The following is a 15,448-nucleotide window of genomic DNA, read 5'->3' on the forward strand; positions in this document are numbered from 1 at the left end:
TGAATCGCAGGGAAATTAATGTAATTTATTGCCTATTATTAACAGACTAGAGCAGTGAAAACTAAAAACAAACTGAAAACACTGTCCTCTCACCCACCCTCTCCTATCTTCTCCCTCTGAGGAGCATAAGGGAATGGGAGCTGTGATCAGCCCATGATGCTTTGTCTCTGTCACTCCTCCATGATCACTCTCTGCCCCTGCTGCCCTTCCCACGATGTAGTTCTTACCCAACTGATCCCACATGGGATTCCCACAGGCTGCAGCTCTCCCAGCACTGCTCCAACAAAGCTCTGTACCATTGGGCCCACCTTTCAGGAACTCTTCCAGCACTGCTCCCCCAATCTGTAGTTGTGTCCCAGGGCTGCTCCTGTGGGGGTTGTCTATGGTCCGTACGTCCTTCAAGTCACATCCACTGCTGCACTGTGGGCTCCTCCGTGGCTGTGCAGGGAGATGTACTCTGTGTAATTCCCATGGGCTGCCAGGGGATGGCCTGCTCCTCTGTGGGCCTCTCCAGGGCTGTAGTGAGCTGCTGCTGTGTGCCTGGAACTCCTCCCGCACTGACCTTGGTGCCTGCAGTGCTGCTTCTCTCCCATTTCTCCCCTCTCCCAGCTGCTGTTACGTAGCAGTTTTTCATTTCTGAAATCTGCTCTCCCAGAGCACACCCAGCATCACTCGTGGCTCAGCTCTGGCAGCTGTGGGTCCCTTTTGGAGCAGCTGGAGCTGTGCTTTGACATGGGGCTCTGCTCACAGAGGCCACCCATGCAGCTTCCCCAGTGCCAAAACTGTACGATGTAAACCCAGTACAATAGATGCAGTTGCAAAAAATAATAAGTCCTGCTATTATACGTGTGACTGTGTATCATTGGAAATTAATTTTTAATTGATCAGAATGTAATACTTACTGCATTCAAAATTTCTGTGTCCTAGAGAATTCAGTTATATCTTATCTCTCATCTTTGCCTTTTCTCTCACTTACTATATAGTCTGTCTTTTTTTCCCCATCCTTTTCTTGCAGAGAGAGTATGACGAGAACGAAGTAGATCCTTATCATGGCCAGCAGGAAAAGCAGCCTGAAGTTGAACCTTTAGACCTTCCTGATAACTTGAACCTGGAGAATGATGAGAAGAGTGATGAAGAGAACGAAGGTGAAGGTATAGCTGAAAATTTCTGAAGGTTCCCAGCTGAAAACTAAGTGGAAATAGCGAGGGGAGAGTCAGACAACGAGCTTTGTTTTTCTATCGAGAAGAAGGGTGGTGGTGATAGAATTCTGTATAACAAGAAGTTAGAATTTCACTTCTGTATATTAAAATACCAAGATACCAAATGCAGATCAAAACAATAACATTGCAGCGTTTTTCTTTGCTTACTTTTAATGCACACTGTGGAAAAGTTAATTTTCCTGTGATCTAATAGTTAAATCCTCATTCTAGAAGCTCCCTGTTTCATTCTTCAGTTACTTTTATATTTTCGGGGGTTTTTTTCTGATACTTTGTACTGAAAGGCAACTGACTATCAATATTAGATTAAACTTGGTTAATGGGAATGCATTGTTTTGTATTGTTAGCTACTAATTGCAACACTTAAAGAAAATGTGTGCTGTAGAGAACTTGAGATTCTACGTACAGAAATCTCATTATTTTTCTATTACGGTTTTTTGACAGCCTGCTTAGGTTTGTTCTGATCCTATCGGTAATATTCACTGTTTCTATACTTCACTGAAAGTCTTGTATACCTTTCTGATTATTTTTTTTTTTTAATTCAGAAGAAGAAGAGAATGCTTTTGAAATAGATGACAAACCTGTTGATTTAAATGAGGCAGAGAATACGGAAGGTCAGAATGAAGAGAATAGTAGTGAGGCAGAAGGAGGCGATCAAGATGCAGAACCTGCTGAAGAAGGCATTACTGAAGAAAAAGAGGAAAAGGAAGATGAAGGGGAGAAAGACACTAATGATCAAGAAGAAGAAAATACTGGGAACACTGAGGAGGCAGAAGAGGAAGAATCACAACCACCTAATGAGGAAAAAAATGAATCTGCTGAAGAGGAGAAAGAGAAGGGAATCCCTGCTGCCGACCAAGGCCTTCAACCTCAGGTACAGAGTCATAAATAAAAGCTTGTATGTATTTTTTTTTCCTATATGAGGCTAACAGTGTTCTGTGTTACTTTGTGACAAAATTGATATTGTGGTGGATGTTGGTGAAACTCATTAGGAAGATGAGAGATCTCCTTACTATTAAACTGGTGTATTTCTCTTACCCATGTTCCTGTTACCACTTTGGCTTTCTGCTTCCCCATGCTCTGTAGAATGTTCAAATAAAACTGATCTCATTTCAGCAAGAGGAGGATAAAGAGAACGCAGAGATGGATGAGCAGGTCCCTGAGTCTGAGGAGAGAATGGAGCATGAAACACAAGGGCAGACTGGGCAAGAAAACCTGCAGAGTGACAGTGCTGTAGAGCTAGCTGGAGAGGCTTCAGAAAGAGACCAGTCCAAAGAGGTAAGCTACGTGGAATTGTATGAGCTAGAAATGCTGGACTTGTGAGTATGTTTTTAAGCTATAGTCAGAGAACTGCTGCAATATTTTAAGAATTGTGTCCAGAACTCAATTTTCAGAACATACAAGTTAACTGGAAAAAAAAAATATGAAAATGCCTTCCTGGCAATGGAGTGTGTGTTCACAGTTTAGGCTAATTCTTGATCTGTGGATCTCTCTCTCTGCCTTACACAAGAGTAAAGTTTGCAGTTGTGAGCCATTTTTCATTCACACTAGAAGGCAGCACAATGTTTCAGTTTGACTTCTGATATTTGTCTGCAACCTTCTGAGTTACAGTTGCAGTTTTTTTGGTCTCTCAGGAATATGGAAGTGGAGCTGCAAGCGCAAATCAATCAGAAGGCCATGAATCCACACGCATGGTCCGAATGGCTTCTGAAAAGCAAAGCTGGAAGAATACACAGGTTAATCTCATTTTTTATCCTTTTAAATCTTTTTTTCTTTGTTTTTTTTTAAGTCTTTGTGCCTAATTTGAATGACTTAGTCCTACCTGTTTGCTGGTTATTATTAAGTTTCTCTTTGTTAGAAGTCACGTTCTGATCTGTATTTGGCTGCACATCACATGAAGTTCATGGTAGTAATTTTTCAGAGTTTCAAGAGGAAACCTGGTCAGGCAGACAACGAGCGCTCAATGGGAGACCACAACGAGCGCATCCACAAGCGACTGAGAACCATCGAATCCAGCAGTGAAGCAAAGCAGAATACAACTCAGTCTAAACAAAACGTGGAGGAGGCTGATGCGTTTGAACACATTAAACAAAGTTCTGAATGCTACGATGCACAGACCTATGGTATGTGGTGGTATTTCTGTGTGTAAAAAGTTGCCATTCCAGATTCAAATCCCAAAGCTCCTATTTACTGTAGTTTCTTGCAGTTTCTGTAGATTCTTCTTCCTCCGTCCAATTATGTTTAATGTACTTTCTTTGCAAGACATAACACTATTTCACTATGATAAATGCTGTTCTCCGGTAATCAGGTTCAGGCTAATGATAATGTATTTGAAAATACCGAACTTCCTCATAAAAGTGGGATTTCAGCCTTTTAAACCTATCTAAGACTCTTTCTTTCCAAATCTTACTTTATCTATTTTGAAGCCCATATTGCTACCATGCTTGCGAAATACAGCTTAAAGCAACAAGTTCCTTATTCTGTATCAAACTGATGATCTTTTAAAAATATTCCTGTAAACTAAATTTAATTAAATAAATTGCTTTCTATCAAAGTAATTACTCAAGTTCACTCTTCAAGTTTTCAGAGGAATAGCTCTTTGACACAACGTGGAACACAACAGTGAAAGATAAAAACAAATGTTTCAGACAGAAGCCCAGATGATTTCTTTTGAAGATCAGTAAAGATTATAAGTAGTGGCCTCAGAATGTAGGTTTCTTGTACTTTTTCATTCCTCTCTCCTTATTAACTCACATTGCCTTTGTACAGACGTAGCCAGCAAGGAGCAGGAGAAACCTATTATGCCTCTCAAAGAAAATGAAGAGGGAGATCCTGAAGATACAACTATGGAAACAGAAATGCAGAACGAAGATCTCCAAGCAGTGGACATAGAGGAGCTGAAGCCAGAAACAAAGTCTACTGCCACTAAAAGTTCTGGTACATTAACTTAAAAACCATTCTCAGTGCGAGCTGACACACGTGCTTAAACATGCATATAGGTATTTATATTCATGTGTAGTGGATTCATCTGTCTTCTGTAAGACTAAAACATCTCATTGTAATTGATGTTTCTGCAGCAGAATTCTCACTCTGGCCAGGTAACTAGTGTTAGCCTCTTCCTAAGTTGGTGAAGTGACAGAGTGCATTATTGCTTTCCTTCAAGCTAATGATCTCTGATCTTTATGTACTTCTATGAAGAAGTGAAAAGGAAGCATTTTTTCAGTATGTTAGACACAGTGGCAGTTCTCTCAATTAGTACATAAGAGTAGTCCTGCGTCACCAGCCACAACACCACAGAACTCAACTTTTTTGGGGTAAGTTCTGACAAATCTTCAGGAAGTTGAGGAGCTGGTCTGAGCCAAGTCAGGTGACGCAGCACTGAGGTTGTCCTTGTGTCACTACTTTCTTTTCATAAGTGCAAATGAAGTAAAACAAAACTGAATTGCATATCACTATTCAGTTTTAGGCAGAAGTCACTGTAGCCTGGAACTTTGAATGTTTTGGGTTATTTATTTTCTCTTTATCAAACTATGCAAAAGCTGGATAGAGAGAGAAAATTGGTTTTGCCAGCCTGGATTCACCCGCTGTCCTCCATTCTCTTCAGGTATTCACTCTGTTGGAGAGGGTCCAGAGGAGGGTTCCAAAGTTGATCGGAGGTCTGGAGCACCTCCCCTCCAAAGACAGGCTGAGAGGGAACTGGATTTGTTCAGCCTGGAGAAAAGAAGGCTGCGGGGTGGCCTCACTGCAGCTTTTCAGTACCTAAAGGGAGCCTACAAACAGGAGGGGAATCAACTCTTTGAAAGGGTAGATAACAGCAGGACAAGGGGAAATGGTTTTAAGTTGAGGGAGGGGAGATTTAGGTTGGATGTGAGGGGGAAGTTCTTTACGCTGAGAGTGGTGAGGTGCTGGAACAGGCTGCCCAGAGAGGTTGTGGATGCCCCAACCCTGGAGGTGTTCAAGGCCAGATTGGATGGGGCCTTGGGCAGCTGGTCTAGTAGTAACTAATGTGGAGGTTGGTGGCCCTGCATGCGGCAGGGGGGTTGGAGATTCATAATCCTTGAGGTCCCTTCCAACCCAAGCCATTTTATGATTTTGTGATACTCTCTTCACTAGTAAGCCTAGCCATGCCATGGTATGGCAATGTATGTAATCAGTCTCTGTTTTTTCCCCAAAATCCTTTAGCAGTATGTACTGAAAAACAGAGTCTTGATAAACAAGTTCATAATTTTTATTCTTAGAAGAATTATTTAAAAGTTGTTGAAGGTTTAGTACAGCAGAAGCAAGAAAAAGAATAAATTCTTTAGTCCAGTGCTTTATTTATAAACTGAATTCTGATTCACAGAAAACTGTTCCACTACCAAGTAGAGAATACAAGATAAGAAATGATTGCCTTTATCTTGTGATCAGTTCTCCAACTACTTTATACCTCCTGTCACTTTGTCAGAAAAGATACATAGGTTGAGAAATGTGTATCGCTGATAGAATTTTCAGGTATTATAGATTAGTTTACTAACACTTTGTTTCTTTTGCAATATAGTTACAAGAGAAAAGTTTGCATAAGGAAAGGTGTTTCTGGGCTTGGAGTTGCAAGGCCTTGGATTTGCCCTGTTCCTAGAATTGTCTCAAAATTTGTGCATTTCTCTTAAAAGTGCTCTTCTGAGTATAACAGAGCAGTGTGAGAGATTTTCTAGGAGTCAAGATACAGTACTGGCTTCTGTATTATGTGTGGTCCGTGGGGTTAGTGATTAATTCTGTGATTGTAGGACCAGGTGAAGAGGAGTCAGAAACCCCGATTTTAGACTCTGACGATGCCAAGGACTCTACAAGAGAAAAGTTACCACAGGTAACTGAAGAGAAGCCAGAGAGAAGCAAGGACTCTACCATCCATACAGCTCATCAGTTTCTGATGGATGCTTCCCAGGTACGATGCTCAACACGTCTCTCCTTGCAGCTACAGTAATAGAAACTGCTTGTTTTCATTGATCTGAGTTAATGAAGCTCTGTGAACACCAAAGTTTAGAATTACTTTGATTCAGACAATTCAGTACCTTGCTGTTCTTTAATAGCAGAATGAAAAGTAACACAAAACCAACTATTGTATATACAAATGAATGATGCCTTTAAAATGGAAATTCCTCCCTGTCCTTATGTGGGAAGATCCCATCCCCACTCCTTAAAAGAAACTTTTTATTTTCCTAACTGTCAAGAACTGTTTTGCTCAGATGAATCTACTGGTAAAACATTCAAGTGGAGCAGAAAGCTATGGGGCATGTGTGACCATAAAAAGGGTTTAGAGTGATCTAATCACTGACTTTAGTAATACTATTGTAGACAATACTTTAACCTCCTTTTTGTTGCAACGTACTGCTTCCTCAAGACTGATAGCAAACATTCTAGAACTTCTGTTAGCCTTTTATGAACTTTGCAATTCAAAACATGCTGTTATAACCTAGAAAAATCCTAGAGTTTCACATGCTGTGGAAACCACGTTTTATCATAAAGTTATGAAATAGTTGGTGGTGTAGAAACAGTTGATGAAGTAAAAATAAGTTCTTTTTATGTCTGTTTGTCAGAAGTATTGAATTTCCATGCTTATAATGTAGTGTCCTGAGTACTAATGCTGGTGGAAGTATTTTACTCTTTCTGTACACACCACAAAAAGGAGCACGTGCCAGCTATGCCAGATATTTCTGCCTTAGTGCTAAATGTGATAGCCCTTTGGGAAAAGGCTACTGAATGCAGGAGTGTTTTGCTGTTGCCAGAATAGATGGATGCTTCTCTTCAAGTTGATAGGCAAATCCTGAAACAGGAGGGGGAGCTCTTGCAGCATCGGTTGAAGAGTAAATGAGAAACATGAATGGGGTAAAGTGCAAGTTCTCATCTTTCAGAGAGAGAGAACTCCCTCTATGTACATTATTTCTCCCTTCCTTAAGCCTGCAGTAGGTGACCAGGGGGACTGCTGCTGCTTCTGACAGAATGAAAAGTTATTGGTACTGTTGGATTTGCATTTATAGGGTTATTTTTCTCAAGCCAGTAAACCTATGGATTATGCAGACCATATATGAGCGTGGTTGAGTTATGGTTTTAAAAATCAGGAATAGAAGTCTGTACTGGAAGTACAGTAAAAGTTGAAAAAAAAAAATGTAGTAAAGGGTAGGTGTCCTTTAACAGAACAACTTACCATATAGTATTTGATGCCAGGCCAAGAGAAAGTGTCATTTGATTCTTCATAAGTGCTTTGAATGAAGAGTTTAAAAAAAACAAACAAACAAACAAACAAAAAACACCTGTAATTAACTGAAGCAGTTTCAATTTTGGAAGATAATGCCCACGTAATATTAAAAGGTTTGATTACACTGTCATTAGATCTGATGTCTGTCAGATAGTTCACTCACATTATTCAGAAGTTCTGTATTGGATTATTTTCAGTGTCTATTACAATGTGCCCAGCTTTCTTTGTATGTTGATCATGTGAGATGTAGGAATTGGCAGGAAGTGTTTTTTCTTCCTGTATGTGGAAGCTAATCAATAATGGAGATTTAGAATGGATTTTTCATTCAAGTTTTTCACTTATTTTTGAGTTTAAAGGAATAAGAACAATACCTCTCTTACTATTTTATAGTCTGATAAGATTTGGGGATCACCAGATGTGAACTTATTTTACCATCTCATAAATCTCATGACTATGTTTCTAGCACATTGTTAGAGATCCGGAAGAGTTGAGAAAGGAGCTTGAAAGGCAGTTGGAAGCTTGGCAAACACAGCAGTCTGGAAGTCCAGAGGAGGTTAGTGACCTCATTTTAGTGTAAATGCTTTCTTAAGAATCCTACACTGCATTATCTTATTTTACTTACTTAAACATTGAAATGTTGAGGAAACCAAGCAGGCTGGAATCAAAATACTCTGAATTGCATGGTTTATATGTTGGTTTTTGTTACGTTTAGCATGATCTGAAAAAAAACCACCAAAACATGCTATTCTTAAAGCAGGATGTTTCAGATCTTGTTTTGAACATCTTGTGGAAAGTTACACTACTGATAATGATAGAGAACCTAAGAGGCTTTACCATAGAATCATTTACATTGGAAAAGGCCTGTAATATCATCGAGTGCAATCATTGCATAACGCTACCAAGTCCACTGTTGTGGTTTAACCCGGCAGGTAGCTGAGCACCACACAGTCATTCTCTCACTCCCCCTTCCTCCCAGGGGGATAAGAAAGAGTTTCAAAAGGAAAAAAACACAAAGTGAAAGGCATGGGTTGAGATAAAGTTGTTAGTAAACTGTTAAATAGAGAAAAGGAAAGGGAAAATAATGATGACAAATATATGTGTGTGTGTGTGTGTGTATTATTATATATGTATCAATTTGTGTAATGAGTGATGCACAAGCAATTGCTCACCACTCCATGACTGATGCCCAGCTAGCCTCCTGAGCAGTGGAAGAGAGTTGGATGATCTCCCAGCCCCTTCAGAACTCCTTCTGCATAATGTCACGTGGTATGGAATACTCCTTTGGCCAGTTTGAGTCAGCTGTCCTAGTTCTGTTCCCTCCCAGCCCTTCATAAGTATTAGCTGAAAAGCTGGAATGGCCTTGGCTCTGTACAGCACTGTTTATTAGTAACTATAAACATTGATGTTTTATCAACATTGCTTTTCTTCTCAAACCAAAACATAGCATCACACCGGTCACTCTGAAGAAAACAATTCCATCTCAGCTGAGACTGGCTGATACCAAACCATGTCCCTAAGCACCACATCCCCATGGCTTGCCTCACTGTGATACCAACTACAAGATGCAGCCGGTGCAAGATTTTCCCATATTAACAGCAGTGCTCAAGTTTCGGGAGGGAATGATGATTGCACATAGTGGTTTTGTAGCAGCAAGCAGCATTCTAAGTTGAGTGAAGTTGGTCATCTTTACTTACAAGACACCTGAATAGTTTCAGCTGATACTCATCTACTAACTCCTCATTGGTACACAGAGGTTTGTGCTTCCCAACTTTCTGGTTTTGCATAATTCACTTTTATTTCTTTCTATGATATATGATGTTTTAGGAGAAGGAAGCAGCACAGTTGTGGCAGAGGTATTTAGTCCTGACAGCTCCTCTGTCACAGCAGCTTTGTGAACAGCTACGACTCATACTGGAACCCACTCAGGCAGCCAAGCTGAAGTAAGTTGGATCTTTCTGAGATTTCTTTCAACTCTTTGTTTTTTTGGGGGAGGTGAGGTTAACTTAAGTACAGTTGCAGCTCAGTGTTGTTCCTTCTGTTAAGGCAATTATTCCTATTTGCAAATGTATTCATTTTACTTCTGTATTGGAACTTCAGGTGTTTTGTGTTTTTTTTTTTTTAATGGAATACAAACATTTAAAGTACATATCCTGAGGATACTGCCTCCAGTCTTTCTTCTTCTGTGCAGTGGTGATCAAACCAACTTAAACCTCTGAAATGTTGTTGAGTCATAGATGTTACTAAATAACAAAACGTTGTATGTTTTTCACATAGTTGCAGACTGGAGGAGCATAAAGCCTTCTCTTCCATTTTAGGCATCTAGCATTAAGAACTTAAGAGCGCTGAACATCAATCTTGCATTAGAAGTGTGCGTTGATTTTTTTAATCTATACCTAAATATGGATATTTAGAAATATTTATTCACTTATCAAAAAATTAATGTAAAATATCGTGTTTTGCTGCATAGGCCAGGATCTCTGGAACGAGATACTTACTTTAAAGTCCCATAACTATGCCTTTTTCTTTCTTGACTTTCAGAGGAGACTACAGAACAGGGAAAAGACTGAACATGCGCAAAGTGATCCCATATATTGCCAGTCAGTTCCGAAAAGATAAGATCTGGTTGCGAAGAACCAAGCCTAGTAAACGACAGTACCAGATTTGCTTGGCTATTGATGATTCCTCTAGTATGATAGACAATCACTCCAAACAGGTGAAAATAAAACCTTGGTAGGACTACCAGGGAACTGACCCTGGCTGATGCGCTCAGAAGTGGTGGCTGTTGGAAAGTCCAAAAAGTGGTGGTTCTAGTGCAGTTATTTTTCTGGTGCACGGGCTTGAGCCCTTGTGATTTCATGCCTAAGAGATTTGTTGCTAAAATGTCAGTGAATGTTAACTGAAAAAAATTTATTAGACAAAAGGTCCTTTCTGTTCCTGACAGAATACTGAAGTTTGTCTATCTGTGCAGGATTAAATATTAGTTCATGACAGATCTCTTGTAGATCTTCATGAAACATGCACGTTTCCTTCAAAACAGTTATTTCAGTGTTTATTTCACTAGCTCACCTGAGGTGGTAGTGCTATCTAAATCAACCAGCAGAAATCCTCAGATAGAATTGGTGTATTTTTATGGCAGTGGCTCTCTCAAATCTGTATCAGGAAAAACGATAGGCAGTCTCTTTATTTGTTTTACTAGATGGTGACAAACAATTTTTTTTCAGTACCTGAAGGAGAGCTACAGGAAAGAAGGGGACAGGCTCTTTAGCAGGGTCTGTGGTGGCAGAACAAGGGGAGGTGGTTTCAAAGAAGGGGAAAGATTTGGGGGGAAAGAGGGAAGATTTGGACTGGATATAAGGAAGAAGTTTTATATAATAAGAATGGTGAGGCACTGGAACAGGTTGCCTAGAGATGTGGTGAATGCCCCATCCTTGGAGACATTCAAGGTGAGGCTGGATCAGACCCTGGGCAACCTGGTCATTCCAGGGGAGCTGGCCTAGATGGCTTTCAGAGGTCCCTTCCAACTCTTAAGAGTTCTATGATTTATGAATTTCAGTAACATTCAGTAACATAACACTTGAATACTAAACTGTGAGGAAAAAGTTGGAATAGCCCATTTTTTAACTTTTAATTTAATTTTTTTTTAATTTAAATAATTTTAACGTTTTTAACAGCTTGCATATGAATCCCTGGCAGTCATTGGGAATGCATTGACTCTTCTAGAAGTGGGACAAATTGCTGTGTGTAGGTGAGTTTATTTTATAAGTTGATTCTTTTCTTTCAGATTTCAGAGGGGAATGCAAGTACTGATTTATTGCTTATTTATTATTTCCCAAAGCTTTGGAGAAACTGTTCAGCTGCTGCACCCCTTCCATGAACAGTTCAGTGACCAGTCAGGCACACGGATACTGCGCCTTTGCAAATTTCAGCAGAAGAAAACAAAAATAGCTCAGGTACACAAGAATGCCTCCAGGGCACCAGTTTTGCACGTTTTCTCCCAACGAAAGCATCTAGCTGCTTGGTGCTTTTGTGATCACTTTGTAATTTTTTTTGGTTGTTTATATTTGAGTGTGTGATAACTCGTCAGGTAACAAAATGACCACAGTAAGGATTTTTTTTTTTCCCCACTTTCTGTTCTGATTTATATCACTTGTAAGCATGATAAGCTATTAATCTTGCTGTTATCTGTGGCCCAGTGACAAACCCCATCAAAGCCTATGGGAGTTAAAGACGTTTTCATGTCATGGATTCCACTGTAGGAATAGGAAGGAACTTTGCTTGTCAGCCTGATTGTTTGTCAGACTGGCTTGTTTCCTGAAAAGAGCATTGTATAGTAATAGTTTCTGGACATCAGCAAAGTATTCTGCTTTTAGCAGGTATTTGCATTCTTGCCGTTCTAAACTTGAATAAGATGTTCTATAAATGGAAAAGGGGAGACCAAAATATCTCAAATATAGTTTTACAAATGGCAAAATTTGGCTGTATTTGACAGTTGATGTCTTTTTACTGAAGCGTATGTCATTTAGATACTTTTTGCTGCAAGTCAAAGCCAAATAAATAGTGTATTTTTAATGACGTAATTAATTACTTGAACAATTTACTCAAGTTTTGATGGCCTTATTAGAATTGGCAATTTTTAAATCCAGATAATTGTGTTATGTGATATGTTTTCTAAAGATTCCCTAGTTCAAAAGTATACATCAAATTTGAACTTTAGTTAATACAAGTAAATGCCAAGAAATGAGTCTGTGTAGATGGCCAAGCTAAGCTATTTTGGCATTTAAAATACAGCAATGTATTATTTAAAAAAGCTACATTATGCTTATTATTTTATGACAAGGTAATTTTATCTTCTCATTTGTTTCCTCTGCAGTTTCTAGAATCATCAGCAAGTATGTTTGCTGCAGCACAGCAGCTGTCTCAAAATATGAATCCAGGTGAGCCTTTTTTTGTGACTGGGCCTTTTGCTGTGTCAGCAGAATGCTCACTACAGTCCTGAAGTAATGCCTTGCCAGAAAAGCTGGCATGACACAGGGATGTCTCTTCAGTTTGTTCAGATTCATCCAAACGTAATCCCTTTTGTGCACCCCAGCATTGCTTTGTGATGTGAGAACAATGGGGAAACGTCTTTCAAAACCAATCTTTGTCCAAAATGAAATGCTAGTGTAGACATGCTTATAGGTACCTGATTTTGAAGTAGTTTTGAACTCCTTCCATTTAACTGCAGCAGCTGCTACTATACGTAGATAAGTGACCTAGTGGCAGCCAGTGTTCAACTCTTAAGCACCTATCAGGCAGAAAGACAATGCTGTGTCTCAGCTTGTTGGGTATTTTCTGTGTCTTTCATCTTTGTTTATGGTACTGGTGGACTGGTTTTTATCCCAGTTCTCAGTAGTTTTTATGCAGAGGGGAAAAAACTCCTTTCTTGACCTACTCATAAGCAGCTTAATGTTATGTCACAGATTTCTATTTGATAAAGATTTAAATTCCATAGGAAAATTGATGGGTTTTCCATTATACCCATGGAACTAGCAACAAAGTAGTCTGTTTGCCTTTAAAATGGCTTACTTTTAACTGGCTGGAATTTAATGTTCTTTATGCTCAGAAACTGCACAGCTGCTTTTGATTGTCTCTGATGGAAGAGGCCTTTTCTTGGAAGGCAAGGAACGAGTGACAGCAGCAGTCCAAGCAGCTCAGAATGCCAACATCTTCGTTATTTTCGTAGTGTTGGACAATCCTAATTCCCGGGTAAGCGTGTGAACAAGGGAGAAGTATTCAAGTGATGCGAGTGAGAAGTGAAACAAATTGTTTTCTTGCCTTTGCAGTGCTTTACAACTGTGTTATCTTTTGCAGAGGTCAATCATATTTAGGCCAATTTCAGCTTTTCTTTTCTCAAGTCATCTAGGATTTCTCCCAGTTGTGATGTTTGTCTTCTTCTATATTAAAAAAGGAAAAAAAAAATCAGCTTCCATATCACAAAGTCTAAATAGAAACTGCCATCTTAATGGTTGTAGATTTTCTTCACCAGAGAAGTAACTGGCAGGCAGGCTGATAGATTCAGACTTTCAGAGATGGTTTGTTCTACTTCAGTTTTGGTTCAGCATGATCACTTCTGACAGCAGTCTCCACTTGGTATGAGAGCTGGAGCCAGAATGAAATTAAACATCAGACAGACAAGAGTTGTGAGAGCTGTGCCTGAATTGAGAAAGCTGGACTCCATATTTAATATGCAGTAGGAAATAAGTGGTTTAGATTTCCTTGGCTGGGAAGCTGAAATGTCTGCAAGCTTTTCAGGGAGGCTCTGTCATGTGAGCAAACTTGAACTTTATTTCGAATTATGTGGTGAAGATTGTAATTTTGTAGTGAACGTTCTCTACTTACACTTTTTTATTTTTCCATAGGGAACTCATTTGCTCTATTTATTGTTGGGGGAAAAAAAAACCAACAACTTATCTTTCTGATAAACAATTATGATGCTCTGATTTAATCCTAGTTATCGTGGCAAGCTAGAATTTTGAGTAGTGAAATGCATTTTTCACAAGAGTTATTAATTTTCTGAACTGCTACACTGAGCATCTAAGAAGCTCCTTTACAAGAAGCACAGTTGGAATTTAACCTGATAAAAACACTCAACTGCTTTATGTTAAACTTTTGATTTTATTTATCGTTTAACACAGCTTTTAATCTTAAAACTTTTTATTAATGTTTAATTTAGGAGATGTGAAATGATACCATTTTTCAAATATTTATAAACAATGCATGTAGTTTAGTAGTCCTGTCAATTCTTTTTTTTTACAGGATTCCATCCTGGACATTAAAGTACCTATATTCAAAGGACCTGGAGAATTGCCCGAAATCAGATCTTACATGGAAGAATTTCCATTCCCATTCTACATGATCCTTAGAGATGTCAACGCTCTTCCAGAAACACTTAGTGATGCCCTCAGGCAGTGGTTTGAACTGGTAACTGCCTCAGACACCTTGTAGACAAAGCAAGTACCTTACTGCTGCTAAACTGCTGAAATACATGGAACAGCATTTCATCAGAGGGTTCCTATGAATCTCTTCATCTCTTCCGACAGGATTGAGGCACAAGAGCTGCCCTCTGGCAGTCAGCCTAAAAACAGAATGGTCCAGGTGTATTCTCCCACGTTTGTCAGAGATTACTCAGTGGTGAGACTGTTCTTCTTTCATTGATTATTCCCTAAATAATGTAAAACTTTCTTCGGTTTCTTTTGTAATAATTTAATACTTAAAAGAAAAACTGTATTTGTAATGTTCACAGGGGTAAAATAATTCCTACCAGTATCTGTTGCAATAAATACCAGTCTTGCTTCTTGGAAGGCATTTCTGTATGAGAAGTACTTGAGCTGTCTCACAAAAAGGGCTCTTCAGCTTCACCCAGGCAGCTCTCTAGGAGGCAGGCAGGAGGAATGGGGAAAGCCAGTGGTTTTAAACAACCAAAAAAAAAAAAGTACTTGAATACTTGAAAACGTTCTGCAGTTAAAACAAATCCTGTGTAGCTGTAGCTGATTTTTGTCTCGATAATAGCAACAGGGAACTCTGTGGATAAAGCCATATGGTAATCCCTGCGCTACCAGGTGTCACTGTGAAGTCTGCCCGTGTCTGAGGCAGACATTGAGGGCGTTTTCATTAATCAGGTGTCTTTAAGCACGGACGTGGTTTTTTGTTGCAGAAGCTATGCATCTTATATAGTCTGTACTAATAAAAAGGTACCACTTTGTAGTCATGAGGTCTGTCCTGTCCTTTCTGTTGAACAAAGCTTGAATAAATTAAAGAAATTTGCCACATGGAAATAGCATTCTCTTGCAGTGCGCAAATCTTAAGTTTTCGTGTGAAGAGGTACTCTCTTTTATGCGACTCCAACACCCGTGCTCCTTCCGTGAGGATACGCCGCCTTTACCTCAGTGGCGGCTCCGGGGAGGGAGACGTGGCAGCGTAGCAAATGGCGGCCGCTGTGCCCCGCCCGCCGGGCCGGGAG

The 15,448-nt window shown here is 39.5% G+C and overlaps 2 protein-coding genes across 2 annotated transcripts in view; both read left to right on the forward strand.

The window, feature by feature from the left end:
- MDN1 (midasin AAA ATPase 1) overlaps positions 1–15,257 on the forward strand; it is a 93,751-nt gene extending 78,494 nt beyond the window's left edge. The window contains 15 exon segments of the mRNA XM_010707625.3: positions 1,016–1,151; positions 1,763–2,091; positions 2,334–2,495; positions 2,852–2,953; positions 3,139–3,340; positions 3,987–4,154; positions 5,981–6,138; positions 7,913–8,002; positions 9,274–9,389; positions 9,988–10,162; positions 11,121–11,194; positions 11,285–11,399; positions 12,320–12,383; positions 13,052–13,194; positions 14,245–15,257. Of these exon segments, the coding sequence (XP_010705927.2) occupies positions 1,016–1,151; positions 1,763–2,091; positions 2,334–2,495; positions 2,852–2,953; positions 3,139–3,340; positions 3,987–4,154; positions 5,981–6,138; positions 7,913–8,002; positions 9,274–9,389; positions 9,988–10,162; positions 11,121–11,194; positions 11,285–11,399; positions 12,320–12,383; positions 13,052–13,194; positions 14,245–14,433 (2,223 nt within the window). The 3' untranslated portion in view covers positions 14,434–15,257.
- Positions 15,196–15,448, forward strand: part of LYRM2 (LYR motif containing 2) — a 3,081-nt gene continuing 2,828 nt past the window's right edge. The window contains exon 1 of the mRNA XM_031552238.1: positions 15,196–15,200. Within this exon, the coding sequence (XP_031408098.1) occupies positions 15,196–15,200 (5 nt within the window). The remainder of the gene's footprint in view (positions 15,201–15,448) is intronic.

This window comes from Meleagris gallopavo, chromosome 2 (genome assembly GCF_000146605.3).
Source record: "Meleagris gallopavo isolate NT-WF06-2002-E0010 breed Aviagen turkey brand Nicholas breeding stock chromosome 2, Turkey_5.1, whole genome shotgun sequence".
Taxonomy (NCBI): domain Eukaryota; kingdom Metazoa; phylum Chordata; class Aves; order Galliformes; family Phasianidae; genus Meleagris; species Meleagris gallopavo.